At 40.3% G+C, this 22,582-nt stretch overlaps 1 protein-coding gene across 1 annotated transcript; it reads left to right on the top strand.

Moving 5' to 3' along the window:
- The first annotated feature begins 764 nt into the window (after positions 1 to 764).
- On the top strand, positions 765 to 20,567 carry SLC30A8 (solute carrier family 30 member 8). The gene is made up of 8 exons (XM_048940453.1): positions 765 to 847; positions 9,779 to 9,987; positions 13,815 to 13,961; positions 15,961 to 16,114; positions 16,613 to 16,802; positions 17,200 to 17,305; positions 19,306 to 19,440; positions 20,422 to 20,567. Exons 1-8 carry the CDS (start codon positions 768 to 770, stop codon positions 20,565 to 20,567), a joined length of 1,167 nt encoding a protein of 388 aa, XP_048796410.1. The 5' UTR covers positions 765 to 767.
- Positions 20,568 to 22,582: the final 2,015 nt, after the last annotated feature.

The following is a 22,582-nucleotide window of genomic DNA, read 5'->3' as shown; positions in this document are numbered from 1 at the left end:
AAGGAGGGGAGATCTCAGCTCATTGCATACCAACTAGGCTACTCATGGCAAAAAAAGAGCTGCAGTATTGAAACACAGCACCCAGCATTTGCTCACTTCATATTTCTAGTCTGTGTTCCATTACTTTCTATAAGGCAAGATGCTGGCAGCACCAGTACAAAGTTCACTACCAGCTCCACAGCACGTGCCTGAAGCCAGGCTGCAGTGAGGCCTTCTCCTCCTGGGACCATACTTATGGGGAGCTGCAGAAGGAAGATTGTGCCAATCAGGGTGAGGGAGGTGTGCTTTCCTTCCAAGCAGATAGACAAACAGTGTTTTGGCTGTTTCCAGGCAAATCAGGCTTTTATTCCCCTTCTCTCTCCCTTTTAGTGTGCGTAAGTCAGTGTGCACAGAGCTGGGCTTGACCCTGAGTCAGCAGTGCGAGAGCACTCATTCACCATGTGACAGAAATCATGTCACAGCATCATCCCATGGAAGAGAAAAAAAGAAGAAAGAAAGAAAGGAAAGAGGCAAAGAGGCTCAAGCCCTCCGATCTTTCATCCTCAACGAATTACTGTTCGGCATATTAGTGACACCACTAACAATAGGAAAGCTGCTTTCTCTTGTGGTGGGTTTATTGAGAAGATTATTAAAACTTTTTCATTGAAGAACACTTGGCAGAGACTTCTGAAAAAGTTCCAAGGACTTTTTTGCCCGCATCCGCCTCCAACGGAACAAGTAGCACTAGGGGGAGAAAAAAAGCAAGCAAAACCCCACCGCCAGTCCTCATGGCTGCAAAAAAGGGTCCTGAGCGAGCATGCCTTGTGAGTGAGAGGGACACCAAGAGGTACTCCTTAGCCCTAGACAGGTAACACAGCTCCGTGCTTCCTTCTCTGCCATTGCTTTGTCTTTGTCAGAAACATGAGGGTCACTCATGTGCAGACGGGCTGCCAAAGCTGAAGTATGGGGATTTTCACTGCATGTATGGGGAACAGCTTTCACTATTTTCCAAATGTTTTGTTCGATATTTTTTCATTTCCAAACTTTCTCAGTAAATGTTTGATGTATTTACCGTACAACAGCCTGGTGTATCTGTGTCTGTGATGGACTGAACCTATCCGCTGCTGAAGCAAGCGTCTCCTGCTATGTATTTTATAAGCTGAGTAGATTTATTGAAAGATGCAAAACCTCATGGATTATGTTACAGTTTTAGGCTGAATTATTATAGTGCTATTGACATCATGTTTGATTCAAAGCTTCTTCATGCTTGAATGTCTAAATACTCTATTTGCTGTGAAAGAAATGTGATGCTACTAGGGACTTGATCCTGCAAAACCTTATTCGTGTGGATATTCTGTTAGGCTTGAAGCTGATGTGTCTCTCATGTGCCACAGGTCCTATGAGTAAATGCTTGCCTGAGTGAAGAAAGACCCTCTGAAAACATAAAATGTGTTATAACTTGGATTCAAAATGAATATCAGTCAGTCACAAAATAGCTTTACAGTTAAACTTATTTTCATTCTTCTTCTTGACTCAGCGCAGCAAGTTTTGTTTTTTTTTTAAATATCTGTTCAGTTACAGCTTAGCACCTCTTGCCATTTCCATTATCTCATTGGTTTTCAGGTTATTTGTTGCTTGGCTCTCTTAAAATGCGTGGGACAGAAAGGCATAAATGCTGTTGGTTCCAATGGAAATCCATCTCTCCATGTTCTTATACTGGAGTCACTTCCATCATATTTTAGTCATTTGAATGTCTGTGTTATTATTTAAATATTATTACACAGTTCCATAAATATAAATGGCACTGTCCAAAATGATTTTTATGGTAATGTTTCTGTTTTTAAAAAATACCACATGATTCTACAATTCATTTTTGTTACTGAAGTGTCTCAGAGCCTTTTCAATAGCTTGCAATTGTGTGGGCACAGCTTCAGTGCCTGAAGTCCTTTGGCCTCTCTGGACACAGGGGGCATCTCTGGACAAAACTTTTACAAGGTACAGGGAAGAGTGCCCTGAGGCAGAGACAATTGTTAGGAAAGGTGTGACATTTTTTCTTGTATCTCTTATGGCCTTTTTTACCAGGTGAAGTTTTATTAACTGCGAGAGCTGATTACTCATCCACATAGATGACCATCAGTACATTTCAAGAACCACTTGGATTTGTTACGTGCTGCTGTGTTGTCCCGCCAGCAGATTGCAGGATGATTGAAGTCCTCCGTGAGAACAAGGGCTTGTGAACCTAAGGCTGTACCTATCTTTCTATAGAGGCCCTATCTGCCTGATCTTCCTGTTAAGATTGCCCATAGCAGATTGTCACTATCAACTAGCCCTATCTTCCCTTTAATCCAAACTCATAAGCTCTCAGCTGCCTCATCCATCAATGGGGATGCGGCCTGCTGGGCTCAAGCTTGCACAGACCAGCAGTGGGCACAGCCTCAGGTGTCTTAAGCCGATCAGTAGCAATAAGCTCATTTTAGCCATTGGTATAAATTACCATATTTTTCCATTCCCTGTGTGTAGGCTTAATGAACAGCTCCAGTGCTTTCAACAGAATCTATTTTGCACACAGATTGCCTCTTTCTTTGCCAGCCCCTAGTCTCTTTCTTTTTAATAAATGCTATTATTACAATACACAGGGAACAAAACTGTTTTTATCTCAATCGAGTGAGTAGAAAATCTGAATACAGGCCCCGTTCCCTGTGCACAGCCTGTGAGGGAGAATGTTTTAGACATGCCAAGACTGTCAGTAGTCACTAGCGGGTTTGGATGCATTGAAGTTTCTCCTGCCAAACTTTAAATGCTTAAAAGGGGCCTGTCTTTAACTGAGCTCTCTGAAAATCAGGTCAGCTGTAGGCTCACAGGATAATTCAGGATGGAAGAGACCTCAGAAGGTCTCTGCTCTGACCTCATGCTTGAAGTAGGGTCAGCTCATATATCCAACAGGGTTGCTCAGGGCTTCATCTGCTCTAGTCTTGAAAATATCTCACAGGATGTAGACTGCACAACCTCTCTGGACAATTTGCTCCAATACTGAATTCTTGTCATAGTCATTTTTTCCCCTTGTATTCAGTCTCCATCCCTTTTGTTTTAATTTATGATCATTTCCTCATCCTTCCTTCACACAAATTAATTAAGCACCTCCTTCTCACTTACCTCTTAATAAACATTAGCAGACTGCTACTAGGTTCCCTTGAAGCTCCCTCTTCTCTAGGATGGAACTTTAGTTCCCGCAGGGCAAAGTGCTCCAGCCCTCAGCCATCCTGGTGGCCATCAATTGATTCCTTACCATTTTATTGCTTTTTCTTATACTGATGGCTTTAAAACTGTACAGTGTATTCTAGATGTACTCTCAAAAGTCTGTTCCAAATGTAGGATTTTGCACTGATCCTTGCTGAATTTCACAGCTTATCTGTCAACTCAGTTGTACCTCTGGGTTGGAATCATATGTCAATTTGATCAAGGCATACTCTATGTCCTTCCCCAGGTGATGGATAAAGATATTAAACAGAACTTGTCCCAGGATAGCTGACACAATCCACATAGAATCATTAAGGTTGGAAAGACCAATAAGATCATCTTGTCCAATCATCAATCTATGCCTGTGATCACTCTAGACCATGTGCAGCATCCACTCTTCTCTTTAAAGCCTCCAGGTTGGTGACTCCACCACCTCCCTGGGCAGCCTGTTCCAATACCTCACCACTCTTTCTGAGAAGAAATTTTTCCTAACATCAAACTCAATATCCAACTTCTCACCATTCTCCAAGAAGAATATTAATCACAATTGTAACAGAATCTGAAGCTGAGCACTGAGAACTTCCTGCCTTTTTCAAAAGATGTCTGTAACTCAAATCAGAGGAGATTCATTTATCTTTAGATTAGGCCTAGGATAGGTTTCCACTTTCTTTTAGCAATCGAGACAGTGTTGTGGGAAAATAAATTCTTCAGATAGTTAATTATTTGATATGTTGATTACCTATCAAGTGATTTGGATAATAACTCTTAAAAACCTAAGAAACGTCTTGACCAAATTCCTGAGTTTTCTAGACCATTTTATTTCTTGCTGGCAATAGATCAGTGTAATGTTGACCAGAAATATTCAATATTACACTTCATTAACCAATGCATTTGTATCAGATTGTACCAAGTACACTGTGAATTGGATTTTGGCTTGATGTGCATTTCTGATTATATTATTTATGTGTCATTACAGTGGGATTTGATTACCATACAAGAAGAGAAACTCAAAGCTTCTTGTCTCAAGAATTTTGCTTTTATTTTACTATAACTGAAATGAAAAAACAGGCATATACAGAACTAGAAAGACTCAAAGCTTTAATTGACCTTGGTCTAAACATGTAGAGTTACAGTGACATACCTACACCTACTTTTACTTCTGCTGTTGAACCTACATGATGGAAATAAAGTTTTACTGCTCTCTGCTAAATCACCTTGACATCTGTGCCACATAACTGCTGAGGGTCTATGACGTACAGAAGATCTCAATCTTATCATGTTCAACTCGGATGGATAATGGTAGTGCTCTGAGAAAAGAGGCACAAAGAGGGTGATGCTGGAAGCGGGAAAGATGTGTAGAAACTTTAGAGCTTGTCTTCATGTAGAAGCTTTTAACAGGATTTAAACTTGACCAGCATTTATTCTTATCTATCAGTGAAGGCTTAGACTTGCACTTGATTCCTGTCATCCAGGCTCATACCACTGAATGAAAAGTTTGAAGAGAACTTGTAAGAGAGTGTAATCAGGTGGAGATTGATTTTCTATTATGTTGGTATAGGGAATATTTTCTTCTTTTTCTGCCTTCCTGCAAGAGATATGCAAACTCTTATTGGGTTGAATAAAAGCTTTCCACCACTCTTAGTGCCTTGTGAAAGTCAGCGATTAAGAAAATTTTAGGTGTTTCTTGTAACTTCTGAAAGAGGTTGGTTGTGGGCCCTGTGGTTATCTCCTTCATACTGGCTTGTCATCTGGACAAAACAGTGTCATGGTGATCTCAGCAAAACCCATACGATTGCTTTTTGCCTCATGTAGGCTGACATGAGACATTCTAGGAAGAACTGTGTCTGCCATACACCATCTCCATAGTACAGTTATTCCCATTTCATCTCAGGAAAAAAAAATAAATTAGAACTAAGATGATAAATGGTATAAAACAAATTAAATAACTCAGTCTCAGGAAATTGATGGTGAAGGCTTTATGCCAATGATACATAAAAACATGATTGATGTGATAAAGGTAAGCAGGGAATTGTCATTCAAAATTTATAACATTTGAACTAATTAAAACATCAGGCAGACAGCTTAAGACTAACAAAGATTGCATTATTTTTATATAAATCATAATTAATCTATGGAACTAACCACTTTTAAATCAGCCAGATTCATAGAACTATAGAATTAAAGAATGGCTGAGGTTGGCAGGGACCTCAGGGTCCATCTGGCCAACTCCTGCTCAAGCAGGGACAAACAGAGCAGGGGATCCAGGGCCATGCTGAGGTGACATTTGAAGATCTCCAAGGTGGAGACCCCATGTCCTCTGGGCAACCTGTGCCAGTGCTCTGTCACCTACACAACAGAAGTGCTTCCATGTTCAGTGTGAACTTTCTGTGTTCCATTTGGTGTCCACTGCCTCTTGTCCTGGCACTGGGCACCACTGAAAAGAGCCTGGCTCCATCCTCTGCACCTTCCCTTTAGGTACTGATAGACATTGATAGATTCCCCTGAGCCTCCTCTTCTCAAGGCTGAGCACTCCTAGCTCTCTCAGCCTCTCCTCACAGGAGAGGTGCTCCAGTCTCTTCATCATTTGGTGGCTTCTGATGAACACTCCAGTGTATACATGTCTCTCTTGCTATTGGGAACCCCAGAAAACAGAACACACTCCAGGTGCAGCCTTACCAATGCTAAGTAGAGGGGACAGGTCAACTCTTTTGACCTGCTAGCCGCATTTTAGGAAGATTACCATTAGCCTTCATAGCAGCAAGGTCACATTACTGGCTCATGTTCAATTTGTTGTCCACCGGGATTTCCAGGTTCTTCTTTGCAGACCTGCTTTCCAGCTGAGTGACCCCCAGCATGTACTTGTGCCTTGAGTTGTTGTGGTTCCCGGAGGAAAGGTCTGTGAAGGGCTGCTAGGAATAAGCTGTGTTTCAGCTAGCTCCCAGCCTCCAGATTTGTGCAGCCTGGGAGAAGCATCAGGGAAGCACCACTCTGGACATCTTCTTTCCTTTTTTTTTGTCTGTGTGTGTCTCTTTGTTCTCACAACAGAGTTTGGATACATGTCTCTGAACACTTTTGCTGTAACTCTGTACAGCTGTTGCCATACTTTTATGCAGAAGGAAATTTGTTCACAATAGATTTATGCATACATGCTCAGACTCTCAAAATGAGACTAGACAAGATCATCATAGCTACAATTGCAATCTAATAGACATCTAAATGTATTCAAATACATAAATATTGCCTTTGTTTTGTGCTCAAAATACTGTGGGAGGAAAAGAAGAATCTGGATGGACAAGCTATAAACAAGGTATTATGTGACTTAGAAATGTTCAAGATGAATTAAATGTTCGGTTGAAATCAGAGTTGTGTCAGCATAAGGGATGTGACTATGGCTTAAATAATTTTTATCTCTGAAGACATTTTCATACCCTTTCAGACACCAAAAATTACTCTTGTCCCTTGTGACAGAGGTTCTCTCCTGAAGGAAGTGTAGTAATTCCACATTTTGCTCTTTTCGCTGGGGTTCTCATAGCAGTCTAGGATGGCAATTATTCTTGTCAGATCAAAGCACCCAACAGATCAAGTGAAAACAAACAAAGGGAAGTTGCAATCAAAAGCTCTTGCTAATGATTTGTGTGGAATTTACAATATGTATTAATATTTTCTTCCCTCCGTATATGCATGACTCAGTAGGTGCCTTTCTCTGATGTTTTCCCTGACTGTCTTTTTTAAAGGAAAGAGAATTTGAAATGGAGAGAAAAAAAATCTTTTAATCTGGATCTCTTGTTGCAGTGTACTGAAGCAGAGATCTGATGCTCAAAGGCTACATCTTGCTCTAAAGCACTCAGGAGGGGTTTACAGTTTGTCACAGCTGATCTCTGCACCTTAAGCTTTTGATTCACTCTTTTACAAAACTGTCTCTTAGATTCTTTTAATTAGTGGCAGACTGGTCTCAGAAGCAAAAAATAAAATAAAATGAATGGTTATGCACTAGAGCTGGCAGGAACCTTCCTAAATCGTGGGGCTGGATGCTGCTCTGTGAGTTCAAAGGGAGCAGCAACACTCACCACCCCTGACAATGAGACCGCTTTCATTTAGGCACTTTTAGATAGAATAGTGTCACATTTGTGGGTTTATGCTGCCTCCATTTGCTTTTGCATCTGCTCAGTGAGGTCTGTGGACAGTGTTTTCCTAGCCCTCAGCAGAACTGTGAGGCTTTGTTTGCTGATGGAGGAGCTTGAAGTGGCCCATTTTGTTAGCAGCAAGGAGAGGATTTGGTGGCTCCGAAGTTGACAGGGGTAATTTTGGCATCCCTGCCCTGACAGGCTGTGGAAAGGATCATGACTCATGTTGTTAAGATGATTTTTACAATCAGTGCCAGCTGATGAAAATCGAATTAAAGGGAAATTAATTTTACATGCAAACTGCAGAAGAGCATTGGAAGTTAACTCCAGAGAGGGATCACAAGAAAGAAAACCTTGCATGCCCCAATCTCCTGGGGAGAGTGAGAAAACTACAGTATTTTATTCAGCCATCTGGAAGGAATCAGTTTGTGGTACCTTCTGAGTCTAATTCATCAGCAAAACATTGTGTGCAAGTGACACAGTGCACACGAGGAGTCCGATGAATGCAAAACTCAGGCACTGGAGGACGACTGGCTGCAGGCACCCTGGCTGCCATATGGGCAGCCCATTCCCCAGATGGCTCAGCTCCCATTTATTTGCTGTTGTGGGGAAAAAAACATGAAAAGAAAAACATAGCAAAAAAAAAAAGACTGAGAAAACTAAGTGTCTCCTAGGCATCAGGGATCGCTCTTTCATGCAGGCTCTTGGAGGCAAGCACAAGGAATCAGTGGCCTCTGCTGAGCAAACAGAGACCGCATGCTAACCTGGCTGGGAAACAAGCTGACTCAGGGGAACATGCTGAACCCTTGGAACATCTCAAAAATATTTACAAACCCAAACCCACACTTATTATGTACAGTTGCAGGGCTCAGCTGCCACGAAAGCAGAGAAAGTGCTATTGATTAGATAGGCCAAGAGCCTCTGAGGAACTGAAGAACCCCATGGGCTGATTCTTACTCGTCAGTAGATGAGGGCTGTGCAATGCCCTGGTGAGACCAGCGGAGCAGTTGCAGGCCGCTCCAACTGCCCAAAAGGCAGCTGGAAAGGTTTGTGAGTACAGTGCCTTTTTTTCTTGACACTGATCACTGCTGATTGGCAGACAGTGGTGCAATTTATTTCCAGTGAGATTTCAGGCAATTTTCCACTTCCATCAACAGTACAGAAACACCACACAAAGTCACTAAGATGCTTGCACTTCCCCTTCATGCAGCTGATGAAACAGCTCTTCTTGAAGAAAAGTCTCTACTCTTTTGAATGGGAAAAAGAGGCTGTCATTACAAGGGGTAGTGAAACAAATAGCTGTAATGTGATTATATGAACATTACAAATATCCATCTGGGCAGAATTCCCCTTTGGATACCATAGTGCACTCTCATGAGCAGCAGCAGCCACAAGTGCTGTAGCTGGAGTGACATAATGGTTTTTTAAGGTTTTTCTTTTTTTTTCATTTGGGCTCTTCTCAGTTGGGAGATACAGAGAAGGGGCTGTTCTTACTTAGCAAACCATCTTTAGGCTTCCAAGAATGAACTCTGGGCTGCCCTAGTGCAAGTACCACATGTGATGGTTGTTCAGGAACTCCTGCAGCCTCAATGCGTCATAGCTCTGTGTGTCCCTTCTCCCATCCCTTATTTCCCAGGAAAGCCCTAAAGAAGGACAGCACTGGGGTTTTGTGACAGATCAGATGTCAGATCAGATGGGAAATTACCTTGGGATAAGACGATTCTATGAGAGCTGCTTCTGCCGAACTTTTCTCTTTTTAATGGCACAAAGGGTTCAGCGAGCTTTGAAGAACTGATTTCTTTGATTTTTTAAATGCCTTTGAAACCTTTTAGCTAATATCTTCCATGCTCAGGCCCTGCTGGAAGATGGAGAGTTTTTGTGCTTGAGTGAAAATTTGAGATAAAACAGTTCTGCATGCAGAGAGAGGAGAGAAATGTCTTTAGTCAATTATATTAACAAAATAAAAGATTAAAAAAATCTATTTTTGCATTGTCTTCATAATAAAGCTGTTGGAAATAGAAAACCAAAAATTCCCTCAGAATTACCTCCATGCTACGCTGAACTTGGTTGGTATCTGCCTGAGGTATGACTTTTTGAAATTCTTGTGCTGAGCAGTCGGAGTCCTTTTCTTTCTGTCACCTTTTTCATTATGTGCACAATGTACACAAGCCAGAGAAAGTCACCCTCCGCTTCATAAACTGGTAAATGATGTAGGAGAGCCTGGAGAGCTTGGAAACCCTGCCAGAGCTTCATTTCATGTGCAGCTCCCTCCCACCGAGTCCTGCTTGCATGAGCAAGCCTCCTCGATGAACCACTGTTCCCAGTGCTGCTTTTATCTTACAGAAGCATTAATTACATACTTTCTGGGGCTGCAGGGTTAGAAGCCAAAATAACTGGGGTTTTTCTTTTTTAACCTTCTGTTCCTTTCAATCCCAAAGGATGAGCTGGCATCAGAAGAATTTCAATGAGGAGAGGCAGCAGCAGGAAGAAGAAAATGCTGAAGCCAATCAAGCATATCACTGTCATGGCTACTTACAGGCCTATGAGGATAGGAAAGGGGAGCAGCACCAAGCACGGAGGAAGCTCTACACAGCATCAGTAATTTGCATCATCTTCATGGTTGCTGAGATTACAGGGGAGTATCTTTGCTCAGCTGTGTGCCCAGCACATCTGTACTTCTGCCCTTTTGCACTTACTCTGCCTATGGTGACGCTCAGTGCACAGAGGTGACCCCACCTGGGATCAAGTAACACTCCTTCCTCTCCAGTCTTTAAAAGAATATATTTTTTTCTCCAGTTAAATTAACAAAATAAGCATCTGGGTAGGACTAGGAGGATCAGTTAATGGCCTCAACTGTTCTCTCAGGTGTTTCAGCTCAGATAAAAGTGGCTGCCATGTCTCAGCATCATGTCACAAAAGGATTTTTAATAATTTAAGTTACTTTTCTGGGAAGAGATAAAAGGATTTTACATGCTTATTCAGGCCAATGAGCCTTCAGCACTGGTGAGGGCCGCTTGCAGCAGGATCTGATATTAAATGCAACAGTCTTTACAAAATCTGGGGAAATCCACGGCCAGATTCACCATCTGCTTTTCCTCAGTTAAGTCAATGTATTTATACCAGAGCACGTTTATCTCTTAAATTGGCCTGCTGGTGTGCCTCTGGATCAATTGAAGATTATTTCCCTGTCTAATTAGCTTTCACTTCTGGACCTATGATACAACATCCAAGATAAGTTTTTGGCTCTCTCCTAAAGCATTTGCTTTCATTTTGTACCCCTGATCTGCCCTCTGGATTGCTTCTGTGATACTGATACACACCTGATAGTTGCTGGCTCTTTAGTTTCCGTTTCTCTATGGTGAGGTAAGGTAAGAAACGAGGAATCTCACAGGTCTTTGCCACATGTATTCCAGGGGTATGAAAAAATTGGCCAGAAAGGTCTCTGAAACCCATGTTTTTCCAGAGCCTGCCTGTGGAGTCCCCATAAAAATGAAATAGAAAGGCTTTGCGTTCCTCACAAGTGAGACTTGGGAGCACTGATGGAGTCACTGCACTTCTGCCTTTGCTCTTAACTGCCAAACTCAGCAGAGATTTCTCCATCTCTTTCTTCCCACAGGTTTCTTCTGCATGAAGCCTGCTTGTTTGTAGGTCATGTGCATTTTGCCCATGAAAATTGGTGCACACCACCAATCTCCATGCAGTAATTTCCAGTGCCAGAAGAAATGCATTATTAGCAAAACCATGTAATCAGCAGGCCTAAGTTTGGTGAATACAGCAGTGCTAGAGGATAATTGGAAGGACAGATGATACGTTAACTAAATGTTTCATTTTGCTTAATGAATCATACAGCTTTCTGTAGTGACAGCTTAAGTAACAGGCTTGAAGACCATTTTGCTTCAGATCATTACACTTTGACAAACCAGTTATTAACAGCAGTTACAGACAGCAGTCTATGGAGTTTTTTGTAATTATGAACCGCACATTTAATTTTTTTAATCATCAGGCCAGACAGCATGTGCCTGATGATTGACCAGAGTGACTGACATTTTCTACTGCTTTGTGGTATGCAAAGCTATAAACAGCCATCATGAGTAATAGTAACTCATAAAGGCCACTTGTTGGGAGTACTGATACAGAGCAGAAAAAGCCTGTAAATATTGCAGAGTTTTTCCTCATGAGAGTAAGCAAGGTATTCCCCTTCCTTTTAGTCTTAGGAACAAACAACTTCTCAGGTGTTATTATGTTACACAAGAAAGAAAAGCTACATCACTCTCAAAGATGTTGACAAACTGTGTTTCACTGAACCCCTAGATATTCCCTGTGATTTTTTTCTCTTTTCATTCAAACCATCTGTGCTGTCCCACATCGCCTTCCCAAAAGGGGCACTGCTGGCCAAGCCTGCTGCACAAACCATCTCAGAAAGACTATTACCTTCTCTTCTTCCAATGTAATTCCACTGCAAACTCCAGAGATCTGGAGATATTAGTCAAGCCAATGACACCCTGTGTACAGCCCTGATATAAAAGTGCTTTCCAAGGATTTTTACTGGCTAAGGACCAAATATGAATTTCGAAGTACATTTTTTCCACTTGGATAAAGAAACAAACCTAGCATGTGTTATCACATCAAAAAGGAACATAAAGACTTGACCAAGTTGCTAAGATAAATGGACTGAGATCTCAGAAACTCACCCAAGGCATCAGCTATGGCAGCAATACATAAAATAATAATTTGCCAACATTTTTCAGAGACAGCAGGCTAGAATCAAGCTTTTGTAAGGTTGTCCCAAGGAACATGGAAATACATTATCTAAAATGCAATAGGGCTTTGCAGGCCTTTGCAGGGCTTTGTGATCTATGCCTTTGTTTGCTGAAAGGTAGCTGATGCCCTGGCTGTTAACATCTGTGCACTGTCAGACAAGCCTGTTTCCCTCTGCTATGTGGAATTGTTTTCCACCCATGAAAGAGCTGTCCTGCAAACAGTGAAAGTCTAGAATCTATGTAATGACAAAAAAATTAATGTGCCTTTACATCTGCTTACGTTCTGGGAAATCCTCATGTTGTTGAATTTTACATTTTACTATTGCAAATGGGATGCAGCAAAATTCTATAGTCCTTTCTTTTCCCTTTTGGGGAGTGACTCACAGGCAGCTGTAAGTGGGATTTATAGGGAGGCAACAGAAGAAACAACAACAAAAAAATGTTCCTTGTATGTGTGATATGCGTTTCCCTGGGGGGGCAAACCGCACAGTATAATGCATTCCAATGTAAAATCTGAATATGAAGAAATCAAACGGGTAGAGCGTCTTGCTGGCATGAAGACTTTACATGTATAAGGAAACAAGAGGCTTCTCTACATGTCCATTTGGCAGTGGTGTTTTGCTGAGGGTTTGAAAGAAGCATTTTGGGTTTTACAGTGTTTTTTAGATTCATTTATTTTCATGTGGGCACTGGTCAAGAGAAGTAAGTGAGCTGAAGTTAATAAAACAACTGAAGAAGGATAGAAATACATTGACAATAGAAATTGTCAAATGCAGAAACTAGATGTTTTGTCTTGATCATTTCACATTCCCATTTTTTTACATTAATTCTGTGATGAAAACATTCCCCTGCTACGCCAAGTTGGCAGGACAGCTTTCTGCCTGTGGTCCGCGTCTTTTCTTGCAGCCACTGGCAGCTGGGGTTCGTTTAGAACAATCTTCAGTTTCTTTGGATTTGCCTTTAGCCCTGAGACATGGTTACAAGGACTTGGCAAAATAGCACTTGGTTTGCTGGGTAAAAGAAATGTGATTTCAGACAGCCTATTTTTTTTTTTTTTTCAGAATTCACATGAAAATCACCTTCCTCACCCCCAAAGTAAAATGACATTTAGCCACATTTTTTTCAGCTCCAACAGCAAAATTAAACCATGCATTACAGCTGTGAAATGGTAGATTAGTCCTGCAAACAGAACATTTTTCTCCATGCCCTTACTAAGATGGTTGGTTGTTTATTACAGCTCTTATGCTGGAAACTTCCCTTTTATTCCTATTAATGTTTGCCTGTGACAAACAAAAGGTCTGGCATCCAGTCATCAGGAATAACATTCGTCTTTCCCTGTTATAAATAAGGAATCAGTTCCAGCAATCTACAATACTATAGTGAAAGGATACTGGAAATATGATGCCTGAGTCTGTCTTTCACCAAGAAAGATATTAAAGTAGTTGTAGTATAATAGTCCATATAGTAATATAAACATAACAGTTATGAATCACAGCATTGTCCTTAAGACACTCAGTTATCTATGTGGGACAAATACCTTGTTATTAATTTGTACCTTTCTCTGCATGAATGAGGTACAAAATGAAGCAATTTATGAAGAGTTTTGAGTCATAGGTCTGATCTGTCAAAATGAAATACTTCCTAGATCCCATGTTTGATCCAGTTGACTCCAAGATGTGACCAGAGCCATGACAAGGCCATGTGCTTCCCACAGGTGGACAGATAGCTGGCAGCCTGGCGGTGGTCAGTGATGCAGCACACATCCTGGTGGACCTGACGAGCTTCCTGATCAGTCTCTTCTCACTGTGGCTGGCCTCCAAGCCTCCCACCAAGCAGTTAACTTTCGGGTGGCACCGAGCAGGTAGCAAATGAGAGAACTGCATCCAATATCCAATATCAGTGTCTATTTAATTTCATTCTGTGATAGTTATCATGTTTCTTGCTCAATTTCTGAAGTGTGTTTCCAGTTTAATATGCAGGTGGGTGCCTTGACAGAGTAGCAGGGAGCAGTCGGGTGGGTCACAGTCACTGCATGCTGACTGACTGGAAGAACTTTACCTCTTTTCTCAGACTGATAGATTGGTTTTGTCATGCAAAACTGTATGACAAGGCTCAGATTTAGCAGGAGCCACCTGAATGCCTCCAGTGCCCTAAGCTAGGCAGCAGAATAAGTTAGGGCAGCAGTCCTACACAATCCTTTGGGTATGCAGCTACTTTTAACAGCATGGTTAGAAGTACAGTATTGAATGAGACTGATCTATGAGTCAGACTTACTTCCACACAGGAAAGTTATCTTCAGCTGCAGTTTCTTTCTCTTACAATCATAACTTTCCCAGGCAATCCCTTGGTATCACATGCTGTACTTTGATGGTGCTAGCAGTCCTGAGTAAATTTGAGTGAGAATATTTAAAATAAAATATTTAATACTACTGAACTGGTCTGGATGATTCGCTGGGATTTTGCTAAGCTTCTACATTGAAAAATAATGTAAAGATGACCTCTAGCAGTGGTGGAATACATACACATAAATGACTTCACAGTGGTGGAGTATATACACATGTACAGACATTCTTGCAGGTGCTCACAAAGGCTGTTGGCTCCTTCATAGCTATCAGCACCTTCTTCTGGGCCAAGTTTGCAAGGTTTCATTTTGTAATTTGGAAAATAGAAACACCACAAGTGTTGAATACCACTTTTAGCTTTTCTCTATGTCCTTTTAAGTAAAACTAGACTTCCAGGAGGTTGCAGTTTCATTCATTAATCATCAGTTTTAGACAAAATAGTTATTTTGATAAGCCTCTGAGGCCCAGACTGATGCAAAATTTGTGACTGTCATGAAAATACATTCAAAACTGTACACTGAGGTTTAGCTGCTTTCACAGATTATCAGTGGAGATCTGTGCAAGTGGTTTGTTCTTTATGGCTCTCTATTTCTTCGCTGTGAATTTTCATTTTCCTTGGAATTGTGTCAGTTGTGCTCATAAAGTGCTGCATTTACCCATTCAAGTCACATGGCAATTACTAGTTCCACATCCTGTTAAAAACATTCTGCACGTTCATACAAACATCCCCAGACCTTGCCTATGGCACTTTAATAAAAGTTGGCATTGGGGACGTCGGATTTACTTGAGCACAACTCAGAGCCAATAGAGACAAAATTGAATTTTGCTGCCCCAGGGACAAAATAACTTCTTTTGTCTTTATCACCACTAGTGGCATTGGTTGGAAAAAGTCTCAGGAGAGAGGTAGGAGGGGTTTGCTGGCCTTGTCGGGGGCATTCATTGGTTTTCTGAATTGTGAAATGAAGGGAGGTGGGCAGAAATAAGGGAAGCTGTTGGAGGGGATTATGTCTTCCAGCAGGTCTGAGTGAGCCATGTCTCTCTCCTTCCCTCCCACCTCTATTCTTCTGACTGAGCTAATCTCACAGTGGGAGAAGGGCTGGTTCCTGGGCCTTCACAACACATTGGATGGGCCAGGCAAGTACACAGGATGTAAAAGAACTGCTCTTTTATTCCTTCTTCCCATTCCTGTTTCTTTTACTCCTCCCAAAGCTCCTACAACAGGCTTTTTCTTCTCTCCAATTTCTCCAAATGTTCCATGAGCTCCACATCGGGAAGCAGACAAAAGAAGGTAGAAAACAGTTAGGCCACCATGTTCATAAGGTTGCCCAGGACAGCCACTTGATTTGCCTGTGACCAAAATATGTCTTGGCCCATTCCTTATGTGCACCTATCAGCTTACACACAAGTAACTTTCTTGGCTGTAGGATTCACAAACTTAGAACAACTAGCATCATACCTTTAATAATTCTTGTGTTTCTGTTACGATTACTGTTAAAATTAGATTTTTAAAATTCATAGAAATTCTGGGAGCTTTGATGTCTATGATAATCATTTGGATGGTGACTGGTGTGCTGACGTATTTGGCTAGCATGAGGCTGCTACACCCCAATTATGATATTGATGCTGCAGTGATGCTCATCACCTCTGCTTGTGCTGTGTTCGCCAATATCCTGTAAGTTACCTTGTTTTCCATTCCAAATAAATAACTTCTAACAGTGAATCTGCTGGTGTATTTCAGTAATAGATTATGGAAAGATATTGACCTCAAAAATATCAAGTGTGTAATGAGTTTTATGAGAGTATGGGTTGGGTAGAGAAGAGAGATCCCGCTGCTCTCCTACTTTCTCTTTGCTGCCAAACTGGGTAGGGAAATTACAAAAACGGAAACTCTGTGAATAAAAATAATTATTTCTATCTCGTATTTTATTAGACATCAGAAGATTCAAGAACTCTGTAGAAAATGAGTTCTCATTAATTCCCCTACTCACAGACTTTCCCGTTTGTATGCAAAACACTGAAATACTTACCAATGATCTGCTTAGCCACTCTGTGTTATTACCTAGTGTGTCTGATTGTACTGTTCAGCATTCAGAAATGTGAGAGGTAATGACGTGTGTGATGTCACTGCTCTCAAAGACACAATAACCTCAGAGTTTTACATCTTTTGCAGACTAAGCCTGATTCTGCACCAAACTGGACACAGGCATAGCCACGGAGCAGAAGCCAGGGAAACCTCACTGGCCTCTCTGGAAAAACCAGCTCTGAGCAATGCCAGCCTGCGGGCAGCCTTTGTGCATGCCATTGGGGATTTATTCCAGAGTATTAGTGTGCTAATTAGTGCACTTATCATCTTCTTTAAGGTTAGTTTCATTAGTTCACTTGCTCTCCTTGCAATTAAGGATAACGATTTTTTTCACAGCATTGTAAAACTAGGTTCTGTGTAAATATTTTCTGTGTTTAAATGATACGCATTGTAATTTAGTCAAGGACAATTATACTCGTTCTTGGGAATTGAAAAGGCTATTGGGAGTGTCACCATTTCTTGGTGTTTGAACTGAAAGAAGGGTATTTTCATGTCTCTCTCTTTATTCTCATACACTCATAGCACCCTCACCCCCTGCGCTAACTGGCAAATGAGGTCAACACTGATTCTGTACTAGAAGAATGGAATTCATTATTCTTACAGATTAACTAACTAAAAATGGCAATAACCAACAATAATGAAATTAACAAAGTATTGTGTTCGTATTTTTTTAGCCAGAATACAAAATAGCTGATCCAATCTGCACATTTGTGTTTTCCATCTTTGTTTTGGCAACCACCGTCACCATTTTAAGGGATATTTTGGTTGTGTTAATGGAAGGTAGGACCTGATTCCAGAATCAATGGCTATATTTTGTTCTTTCTCTCTTGCTGACAAAATTATAATAGGATGCCTGTCTATCAATTTCCAACACTCGTAAGTGTGATCATGCTAAAATTCTAATTAAAATTTTAATCTGAATTCTTTTCTACCATTACACCAGAAAACTTCTACACATTCCAATTTTTGTAAAAACTGGTCTCTTGGTGATTTATTAACAAACTCCCAGTGTATTACTAAAGCTTTAGTTTGTCATAACATTACTTTATATTATCCCTTCAGCAAAATAAATGTCTACTTGCTTTGTTCACTGTGTAATTCCTTTACCCATGTGAAAAACAAGTCTCTGCCAAAAAGACCAAAGAAAAGAGAAAGGCTGTGCTTTGAACCGTGTCTGTAAAACAGACAGGGTGCAAGAGGCAGAAGTTTCAAAGATTTTCAGTTATGCCCATCCAGAAAAGCAAGCCAATGGAGCTTTCTAGTCACGTTCTGGCACATGGAAATAGACAATTCCCAGCACATCAACATGAAGGCAACAAGAGCTATACTCAGTAATATTTAATCCTGCCAGCTATGGGTCTGAACATTTGATGTGCAAGGCCAAACGTCTGGAGCAAGTCACAAATGCATGTTCTTGCCTTCCTTATACACTGAATAATGCAATACAACGTCTTTCTCTGCAGTGAAGATTTAGGGTGAAAAGGAAAAATAGCTGTAACAAAGCAGGTTTTGAATGTATACAAGTTACTTGGTGTTACAATCTGCATGCCTATTTAATTCTCTTTCATTCTTCCCCTACTGCTGGTTCAAGAAAGGAAATTTTCAACATTCTTTTACAGTAAAGCTTCATTCTAGTATTGATCTTCTTTCAGTGACTGAGAGATAGTTTACATTTGTGTAAAAGTGTACCTGGATAGAAGGCAGCAGCTGGCTGTATCTCGGCTGCTGACAAAACAGATGATCTCTTGATTACTGAAAAACCAAACTACCAAGGAGGCCTGGCAGCCCTGAGGGATCTTTTTCTCAGAGCAGAGATTGCCAACTGCTGTAAGCAGTACTCACATGCTCTGCCACAAGCCTCTTCAAGCTTGAACTCCAGGGAATTTGGTGAAGCCAGTCTTCTGCCTCCTAAGTAGCATATTTCTGCCCAGAATTTTCCGAAGAGAAATAGGATATTGGAGGTAGTGACTTATTAGCATCAGTTATGGTATGAGAGACCCAGTTAATCAATACAACACTTATCATTATTATACTTAATAATCAGTGCCATTAAAAATACTTTGTCAATTTACTGATCCAAGCAAAACATGATAAACACAGTTGTTCAAGTAGGCATAAAGATGCACTTCTAAATTCCCATGTCTCACGACAGAGAAGACCCATAATTCAATTCTTTGGGCAAATTTGGACTGAACACTGAATTTCATATCGCAGGTACCCCCGTCACAAGGGTCCTCATTCTGAATAAGGGTTGTCATCATTATTATCATATTTTGTATGAAAGCCCATTTAAGAAGACAATCACTTATCTACTAATTAACTAACCTGTAATCTTGTTTTATCTCATTTAATATTCCCAGGACAAACCATTTTAATCTTTGTTTGTCTTTGCCTCTCCATTAAACTGATGTTTCTCAATCATGTATGGAGGACAAAATTCCTCACAGATACTCAGGTGAGGCCATAAAATTAGCACTCACAAAAGATATCAGTGCTGAATCAAGACATGATCTGATTAAACAGTTGACCTGCCTATGCATATGGGACCAGCAAAATGTCTCCTAACACGTGCATAAGTTTCATTCTGTAAAGAATTATAATACAAAGAATAGAAATGAAGTTTACAGTGAACTCTGAAATAAAGGGGCTTCCCAAGACAGAATATTTTAATAAAAATTGTACATCTAACTGAAGAAAGGTTCATGATGTGTTTTCCTCTAATGATCATATTTATTCTCTCTTAAAATTTATCTTTTTTCCCCACAATTTCTCTCTCTAAGGAACAGAGAAAGAACTTCCTTATGATGCAGTGAAAGCAAGAATTTTAGCAGTTGAGAAAGTGGAATCTGTTCACAGCCTTCATCTTTGGTCTCTGACGATGAATCAAACGATTCTATCTGCTCATGTGGCCACAGGTCAGTAAATTTCTGTAAACAGGGAAGAAGTATTCAGCAGCTGTCTGGGAAAGGTCAGGTAGTTCTGATTGGTGTACAACTGGCTGTATATCTGTTCTTGTTAAAATAAATGCCATTATTTTAGTGGAAAAATAAGAAAAGTAAAATGAAAAGCTTTCAAATCGTCCCCTCAGAAATCCTGCCAAAATAACAGGGACTTGTAGTTAGCATAAAACTTGGAACTGCAGAGGCTGTGGAACAAGGAGGTAAACTACAGCGTACTTTAAATAAATTAAAAGAATTAGATCCAGACCAGACTATTCTCAGAATATCAAATTGATTTTGGAATTGTTTTGTCAAATGTGAAAAGTGTTGATTGCTAGTAACAAAAACCTACAGGCCAAATCTGCATTCCTGATGCCTCTCCAGATGTAAAACAATCTTTAAAACATAGTTTGGAGCATAGAGAGAACTCCAGGGCGAACATTTTATCTTTAAAAATATCTTTTCAATAATGTCCTTATTCCTGTTGACAAACTGCCCGTTATCCACATCAATTTTCTTGTCTGTTTGCTTTTTGCAACATGTACGTGCTATAGTTCATGTGAGAAAACTCTTCTTACGTAGTGCTTCATAGGCAAAGACCCCATGAAGACCTACCTTCCCAGGAAGAGTAGGCCAATTCCCAATCTTTTAGCACTGTTATTGCTCCCTGACTGGATGAACAAATCTTTATTAAGTATTCTTGCTTTCATCCAGAATTTATCTTCTGTCAATCTGAATTTCTTTGATGGTTAAAGTTGGGTCTTGCCAAAGTTGCATATTCTAACCGCATTCAAATGAACAAACCTTTGCTGCCATGTAGAAGGATAGAAAGGACAAGGGACACTGCTCAAAATCAGCTGCTTCATAGAAGTGCTAGGCCGTTTGTGAATGGTTTCTGTCACTCTTCAAACTATTACACTATATTTAATTTAATTGTTTTCTGCTTGCTGTCTATAGCAGACACAGTGGACAGTCAGAAGATTTTGAAAGACATCACCCAAGCCCTGTTTGAGCACTACAGCTTCCACTCCATCACCATTCAGATTGAATCAGGAGAGGATCAGAAACAAAACTGTGTCTTCTGTCAGGAGCCAAGGAATTAAAGGAAGCATTATGTTATGCATAATAATGACCACTCTTACAGGTCAATGGAGACTATATGTGCTGGTTATTTGTAATTGATTAATAATAAATGGTAATTAACTGCACTAAAAAGCCCTGCCACTGAGAGCTGTGCATGGACCATTATTTGTTGGTATTGGGTCCATCTATCAGCTAGATTACCTGTCCATCAGTGGCTACCTTCAATTACAAGAGATTCTAAATTACTCCTCACTGGCGTGACAGGCTGGCACTAAAGCAACATTAAAGAGTCCCTGTTTGTAATCACAGGTAACAAAAACTAATCAACCTTCAAATTACCCACAGACTAATTATCAAAAAAGGTAATGAAATGTAAATTTGGTATTAGCAAAGCTCAACACTGTTACTCAGGATAAAGGAGAAAATTTAAACTTGCATGAGGGATGAAGAGATCTGGAAAACAAAGGCATGCTGATACGTGCTTTCTTTGCCTTCCTCCTCAGATGCGCACCATATTCTGCAGCATGTATCACAAAAGGATTAATTCCATTCAAAGTTGACAAATAGTTCTTCATTTCATGGCTACTTCTATTTAGTTTTTCAGCTAGCCCCAGCCAAACTCTTCTACCAGACACAAGCAGTATTCTAACCATTGAGACAACCCGTAACTCATATTGCCCAACACAATGATAGACTGTGATGGAACACGTGTAGCAGATTTTTGGAAGTCCTTGTCACAGGGTGCTGCTGGGTTGTGACAATAAAAAAGACCAAGCGCTCCTAGAAGATGAAAATGTAATTAGGACAAAAAAAGACTTAGGGGACTTTATGAACATCAGCACAACCTGTGTTAATAACACAACTTGTGAACTAACACCCTTCTTAGTAATGACTGTGGAGTGCAACCCACTAATGCTACATCTCTGAAGTCATATCAGATAAATAAAACTCCTTTGGCATGTCACACAGTCATTTGCTGATCAGGGAAGGGACATATCTCCCTTTTGGGCAGCAAATTCCCAAATACCCTGACCAAGGTGTATGTTAAATCTTCCTCTTCAACATGCTCCGTGGTCACTTTCTGCTCTTGACCATAATAGTGCAGCTTCAGTTTCCATGCAGAACTGGACTTAATGTTTTCTCACTTCACACTTCTTGCTTCCACAGCTGTAGGGCACACTTTATTAACCTGTTACTTAAACATAAAGTGTGTGAAACCAGGTGCTACTGAGTTCCTAAGCTGACAGTTGAACAGAAAGAGCACTGAGTTATTAAGCATTAAGGTATAAAAACATCTTCCTTTTTATGGAATTCAAGTTTTATTTGCAATAGGTTCACATTAATTTTCTACTTTATCATCCTAAAAAGATTAGAACTCATTATTATGGGCTTTTGGCTATGGATAGATAATTCATAACTATGTGATGAGAGACCAATACATTAAGTCGGCAATCATTACCTGTTAAGGGGAAAGGCAAATTATTCTGCTTCGTGGAAGCTTCCTGGAAGATCTTGTTAGATAAACCTCTCAGTGAAAGATAAGGTATTAAAATACAGAATTTCATGAGTATCTCATTATTTAGTGACTTGTAAGAACAAAGAGAGCAATTGTGGTATTCAGTACAATGCTAAAGACAATTCTTGCCCTTAACAGTTGAAACTCCCAAAGATAAGACATAGATAAATCAGATCACAGTAAAAAATTTGGAATGAAGAAATGAATTTTAATTTTGGCCAGTTTTTCTGCTGCTATAAATTAGCATGCTTGCCTCCTATCAAAACCAGCACAGCTGTGTTCAATTGGTAGCGTGGACATCCTTTTTATTAAAAGGGGAGGACAAGGTAATAGTATGGCCTTCATAGAAGAATATTTTGAGTGAGATGAGGATACAGACCCGGACATAATGGGGAATTTGAGGGCGCAGTTGTATTATCAAGGACAACATAAAAGTTAATGAGTTGGTGAAAGAAGCATCTCCATGAGATACAGATTCAATTCTGAGATTTAAGTTGGGATAGAGGTGAGAACAAGAAG

The sequence above is a fragment of the Lagopus muta genome, chromosome 3 (assembly GCF_023343835.1).
Source record: "Lagopus muta isolate bLagMut1 chromosome 3, bLagMut1 primary, whole genome shotgun sequence".
NCBI lineage: Eukaryota > Metazoa > Chordata > Aves > Galliformes > Phasianidae > Lagopus > Lagopus muta.
Note: the sequence above shows the minus strand (reverse complement) of the source record. Positions and strands in the feature narration are given on the sequence as shown.